The sequence below is a fragment of the Morone saxatilis genome, unplaced genomic scaffold (genome assembly GCF_004916995.1).
Source record: "Morone saxatilis isolate NCDOM2014 unplaced genomic scaffold, NCSU_SB_2.0 Contig14, whole genome shotgun sequence".
Taxonomy (NCBI): domain Eukaryota; kingdom Metazoa; phylum Chordata; class Actinopteri; family Moronidae; genus Morone; species Morone saxatilis.
Genome location: NW_023339696.1, coordinates 12,358,615 through 12,365,000, shown reverse-complemented (window position 1 = coordinate 12,365,000; position 6,386 = coordinate 12,358,615). Strand labels below are relative to the sequence as shown.

Sequence of the window (6,386 nt, the reverse complement as noted above, 5' to 3'; positions counted from 1 at the left end):
ATATATATATATATATATATATATCTTTATTATACAGTTTTATTGTTTATATTTTCTTAATTATCATTCTGTTTTATCATTAGAAAAGCATGTAATTTAATGCCATAATAATACACATAAACTATAAATAAATACATAATATAAGTAAGTATATAAATAAGTAATAAGTAAAACATAATCATAATAATAAATAATCATTCAACATTCATATTCAGAAAGGCCCACATTTAAGATATGAAGTGTCACAGGACAAAGAGACTGTAGGCTGTGGTATTTGCTTCCATTTGCATAGAGCATTATTTAATTTAAAAAGAATAGCGATACATATACCAATGACATGGTCAGTTTCATGGTACAGTACAGTACACAATTACAATGATGTAAATTCCCTTTTTAAATATGATACACTGTATTTCAGCATAACTCAATCCTTCAATATCAGCAGTGCAAACATTTTAATTGTTCCTCAAACTACGCATCTAACATTGCAATTGATTCAAGTCATACATGTAATGAGACATAAATTGCGCAAATACACAAACAAATGTAACAAAAGTCAAAATTAAGAGGTCAAATCCTTTAAAGACCAATAAACCACATATCCGTGTCTTTCTGGAATGTCAGTTTCTACTTTTCACACTCATCTGGTGACATTTAGAAAGCGCTGTAAATCATATGAAGCTGCTAATAAAAGCTGATTGCTGTGAGTGCTTTTTGCCTTCATGTAAAACAGTGAATACATTCATCTCACTTCTGTGAAGTCAGAGTTAGTTTCTGACATTAGGAATGTCATTTGTACACTAATTCATCCCAGATTATAATAGTTATCTTTAATTTTTCTTTAAATTACAAACAAGGCTTTGATAATGTGATTGGGCGCGCTCTGAAATTAAGTTTGTAGTAGCACATCCAAATGAAAGAGGAACAAACATTGCGCTGATCATTCTTCCTCATAACAAGGCATCAATTTGCACGGAAAGAACATTGGTTATGTTTTACTATCCATACCATTACTGAGCCTTTTTATTGCATTTCCTGGCGTTTCCTGAAGGAGAGCAGCTCTATATTAAAGATGAAACAGCAGTTTGTCCACTGAACAATAACAATCTCTTGGTTTTAATATGTAAGGACTATCATAGCACTGTTTTAGTATAGTCTGGATGAATTCAGGAATCATTTGTTGCCGTACTCTCTCTCACGCACACACAATTTTATACTCATTTACTCTCTCACACAGACACACACACACTCTCACACAGACACAGACACACACACACACGTGTACCGTGTGAAATGCATAGCTGCAAAAAAAAAAAAGAAGTACAAAAAAACACTAAGTCATTCTAGTCTTGCTATTCAAGGTCCAAATCAATCGCATGCAGTCTGAAACAACTTGATTTGAAGTCGAGACCTCCTTAATTTTACTGCAACAGCAGCGACATTTGAAAATAATCTCCTGCATCACACAATGATTTCTATCTAAATAGCTTCCATGTATACTATAATGGCAGGATATCCGCATAGTAACATACTGTTGCTGTAACTTGTTTGGCAGCAAAAACAGAACTGTTGGTTCACAAGACTTGAACAATGGAAGCTTAGTAAATGTACTCAGACTGGACTAAATGTACTGTCTGGACGGTCTTCTAGTAATTGCTAGCAGCTCTCTGTTCTCAGTATCATGCACTCTGTAAATCGTATTCTATGCATGCATTCATTAATGTGCCCAAAACAGTCTTTAAATGAGTAAATGTTCTGCTCTGGCCTGAATGAGTAAGTGGTTTTTAGTACCATCAACACTTCACATTATTTACATCTGGCAACAACATTGAGAGGCTCTTAAGGATAACCAGGCATTTTTGTATAGGGCAATATAAAGAAACAAGAACCCTCATTAGATAGATAAGGCGCAAAAGGTGTGCAACGATTTCATAAATGTATCAAATGGAGTGGTTCATTCTTTGATCACAAAAGAAAGCATAAACTCTTGGAAACATAATCAAGTAATAAAAGAAAACCATAAATAACAAAAAGACAAGCTGTACACACACAAATAAATCCTGTCACACACATTTCAGAGTAGTGGTAGTATCTAATGAGTGGTGTCATTGTCTTTGACCTCACTAAAAAAGGTGCAGTAGTCAGAGTTCATAACTTGGTATAATCAACATCCCCACATGTCATAATCCCCAATTCTCCTACTTTCTTGTCACACAACAACAACAATAACAACGGCATGAATGATCCAACAAAGACGCACCGACGTGATACAGTAGTAGAAATGCAGAAGTTGGATGTTTGGCGACTGGCCCAGTGTGTGTGTGTGTGTTGGTGGTAAAAATGGAGCTGGGGGGTGAACCACGCTCTGCTCCAGCCTGTGTACACACCTGCTGTGTATCCGAGGCAAGTCCATGTACACAGGTGCTACACACACACACTGTAGAAAACGGACAGCAATGGATGGACGGACTCCTGGCTCCACCTACTTCCTCCCACTCTGTTTGCAGTGCTGGAACTGGGCGAAGCTGAGGAACACCTGCTCCAGTGATATCTGGCTCACACAGTAGTCTTCGATGTGGTATTTCTCTTTGGCTGCCTCCAAAGTGCCAAACACCTAGGTGGGAGCAAAAGATAGGGAAAGGGGAAAACACAGAAAAGTGTGATATCACTGCATCTCTGGTGTTATTCGTAGCTTTGTGCCAAGATCACAATTTAAAGCTACATTTAAAAAAATAAATTTAAAGTACAAATAAATACTTTATCTCTGCTCTCTATTATTGTGAACATGTCCGGACATTCAAACAGTCAAACAGTAAAAAAAAAAGTATCAATGCATTTTCTTTAAATTAGAACATTTTGTTGAAGCTATAAAATTGTAGCTGTGTTCCATTTTGTTCACTAGAGGGAGCTCTAACACAGCACGTGAAGAGATGTGTACTGTATCTCTGTATATATCAGTTACCTGGGCCCAGGTTAGTGTTTTGTCAGTCAAATGATAGTGCACCATTCCCTGGTGCTCGTCCTTTAGTTGACTTCCTGTGGTCGGAGGAAATTCAATCAGTTAGATTTGCTTTGTTATTCTTTTACACTTTCAGATTACTTCAAAAAGCATGCAGAGAAATAGATTTTTGGCATTTTTCCATTTAAATGTAGAATGATAACTAAAATAAATGTAAGTGCAGCTACAATACGACAATTTCTTCTGTTGTTTTGCATTCTGAGACCTAAAACTTGAAATCTTTAGAAGGTCTATTAATCTGCATTGTAAATGTTTCACTGTATTGCTCTGACCTGGGAAGGTACTTTCGATAAAGTCTTTAAACAGCTGCAGGTCACTGTCCTCCAGATCAATCTCTATGTGTACTTTAGCCAGCAGGGTGTAGCCACTGCCAAACTTGCTCTTCAGGTGTTGGGGACTCCCGAGGCACTTGAACTGACCGTTGACCATCACTGCCAGCCTGGTACACAGGGCCTCACACTCCTCCATACTGGCGAGAGGAACATATCAGGGAGATGAGTAGAAGGCATACCCACTTCTTCAGCTTTTCAAGTATACAATATATAGTAATACAATTTATTTTAATTAACATTCAGTGGTGGACGATCTTTTACCACTGCTGATACCCAGCACACCTCACCTATGAGAAGTGATGATTATGGCCTTTCCAGACTCCCGCGTGCGGGTAACAGCGTCCCACAGCAGCCTCCTGGCCACAGGGTCCATCCCGGTTGAAGGCTCATCCAGGAAGATGACCGGAGGCCCACCAATCAGAGCCATGCCTGCACTTAGCTTCCGCTTGTTACCGCCACTGCATATGTTGATAGAGACATATTATTTGCACACACTTTCTCAAGAAAATACAGCATTATTAAGACTGATATGTGAACTTTATGGCACGAAACAAAACAAAGAATGGCTCAGATATTTTTCTCTGCATCAACAGTCTACCTACCTATAGCTGCGGACCAGTTTATCAGCATGAGGCTCCAGCAGCAGTGACCTCAGGACATTCTCCACACAACCAGACACATACTTCTCTGGTATTCCTCTGAGCCTGGCATACATACTAAGAGTTTCTCTTCCTGTCATGTGGTCCAGCACGGCGTCGAACTGAGGGCAGTAACCGATGCGCTGCTGCACCTGCAATCCAGAGATAAATGGCCTCTTTCAAGTCATGGCCTTTTGGAAGCAGAGTGGCTCTACATTGAAGATTTATTAAACTTAAATCCAAAAGTTAAACTACTGCAATCAATTTATCATTGAATTAAACATAATTTCCTTCCAGCTCCCCCCGCCGCTCTCACCTTCTTAATGTCCCTCAAGATGCTGTATCCATCAATGTAAGCGTCCCCAGAGGTTACACTCTCATCACCTGTCAGCATTTTAAAGGTTGTGGTCTTGCCTGCTCCATTGAAGCCCAGGAGGCCAAAACACTCTCCTTTCCCTACAGCTAGAGACAGCCTGTCCACAGCCAGAAGATTCTCCCCACTGCTGTACACCTGAGAAGGAGAGATAACAGTAGTTCAGTACCACCATGTCATATCTCACAAAGACACACATATTTCAACACACTCTCTCAGTCTCAGTCAGACAAACATATTCAGACCCATGTGTACAAGGAAAAGACTTGTCTGCTACATACCTTGCTGAGCTCCTGCAGTATGAGGGGGCTACCAACCATAGACTCTACAACTGGCTGGCACTCCAGGACCCTCTTCCTCTCATCGGCCACATCCCTGTCCTCTGGAAGCACTGCTGCATCCTCTATTAGAGGTAACTAACACACATATATGCATGATAGAAGTTATAAATCACAAAAAGTAACACACTTATTGACATGACTATGTCACAGTAATAAGGACTTTTCTTTTCTTTTCTTCTGACAGCAATAGTACATGTCCAGTCTTTTAAGGGACTAGAATATACATAAATACATAATAGTTTAATATGTCATACTAGCCTATAGGCAGTAGAACAGAACAATATGAACACTTCATGAACAAGCTTATTTTGAATATATAACAGATGGACTCTACAAAGACTGTAATCTTACACCTATGACTCATATTCATAAAAGGCATTTAGGGCTGCAACTATGATGTTATGTTATGTTATCAATTAATCTACCTATTTTTTCTTGGTTATTCATAATGAAAAATGTCAAGCCAAAGGCGATAACTTTGTTTTGTCCAAGCTACTGCCTAAAAACCTAAAGATATTCACTATTATTACTATTACAAAAGACAAATCAATATATCTTCACAACTGAGAAGCTGAAACAAGCTTATTATTGCCATTTTTGCTTGAAGAATTACAACAACCAACTAAGCTCTAAATGCTTTCGGTTTTCAAATCACAGCTTCACAAAAGTGTTTTCTTAAAGCAGTCTTTTAGATCAGATATGTTCTTAAATCCCTTTAGTTAAGTCTGTGTGCTAATGAGTGCAGAGGTGGTTATGGATCTTAGAGGTGTGAAGAGCCTCAAATAACTCCTCATTGCCTGTTTTGCCTGATGAAGTGCAGCTTGGACATTGGTTTCATTACGCAAGTAGCGATATATGAAATGCTCTGTATTCATTTTGGAAAAACTGACAGACATGTTTACCAATATTAAATCCAAGACTGCTCCCCTTGATGTAATAAATCAGTTTGCAGGTTTATTAACAGATGCACATGCACACAGGGGCGCAGATGATTTGGCTTTTTGCAGATCTGTTGTTTTCCTCTTGCTGCTTTGAAATAGTACAAATCAAAGTGCTAATTGCTAGCCCTCTTTTAATGAGGGACAAATGTTGCCAACTGGCAATTAGCCTAATGTGCACCAACCCAGTAGCAGAGTATTTAACTGTGAAACAGTAACATTGCTACTGGTGTGTAAAGTTAGTTTCCTTTTCATGGAGGTGTCATTTGTCCATTCCCTGTACATTTCATCAAATCTGCATGATCAGAGACTTTTCACTTTGTGGATCTACAACCAGTCTTTAGAGACTTTCACTATATTTAACCACCACTGTACTTTGAAAATAGTACATAATAGTATACATTTCTGATGAAACTGGAAAGTCTCCATTCCAACCCTCACCCAAAAACAGAGAAAGACACTGCCTTGTTCACCGCTCCCACAATTCATCTACCTGTTTGCGTCTTCTGCCCAGGGAGCTGAGGAGTCGCCGGAGAGTGCGGACACACTGCAGCTCGATGACAAACAGCAGAATAATGAAGACTAGACCCTGCACTGAGAAGGCCACGAGGAAGCGTCCCACACCAGGCTCTGACATAGAGAAGTAGTTTGGCTGGTACGTGATGTCTAGAACCAGAGAAACACTTGAGTTATGTCATTTGGAAAACTGGATTAAAAAAATATATATTATACAAAAAGCTAGGTG

At 38.9% G+C, this 6,386-nt stretch overlaps 1 protein-coding gene across 2 annotated transcripts in view; it reads right to left on the bottom strand.

Moving 5' to 3' along the window:
- Window positions 1-273: 273 nt before the first annotated feature.
- The window catches only part of abca3b (ATP-binding cassette, sub-family A (ABC1), member 3b), a 27,947-nt gene continuing 21,834 nt past the window's right edge, over window positions 274-6,386 (bottom strand). The window contains exons 23-30 of one of the 2 annotated variants that reach the window (XM_035655410.1): window positions 6,135-6,307; window positions 4,644-4,778; window positions 4,306-4,500; window positions 3,954-4,141; window positions 3,639-3,809; window positions 3,292-3,488; window positions 2,963-3,036; window positions 274-2,614 (exon numbers count right to left, since the gene is read on the bottom strand). In XM_035655410.1, coding sequence (XP_035511303.1) covers window positions 2,483-2,614; window positions 2,963-3,036; window positions 3,292-3,488; window positions 3,639-3,809; window positions 3,954-4,141; window positions 4,306-4,500; window positions 4,644-4,778; window positions 6,135-6,307 — 1,265 coding nt within the window. In that variant the 3' untranslated portion in view covers window positions 274-2,482. The remainder of the gene's footprint in view (window positions 2,615-2,962; window positions 3,037-3,291; window positions 3,489-3,638; window positions 3,810-3,953; window positions 4,142-4,305; window positions 4,501-4,643; window positions 4,779-6,134; window positions 6,308-6,386) is intronic. The other variant, XM_035655409.1, reaches the window with a different exon arrangement.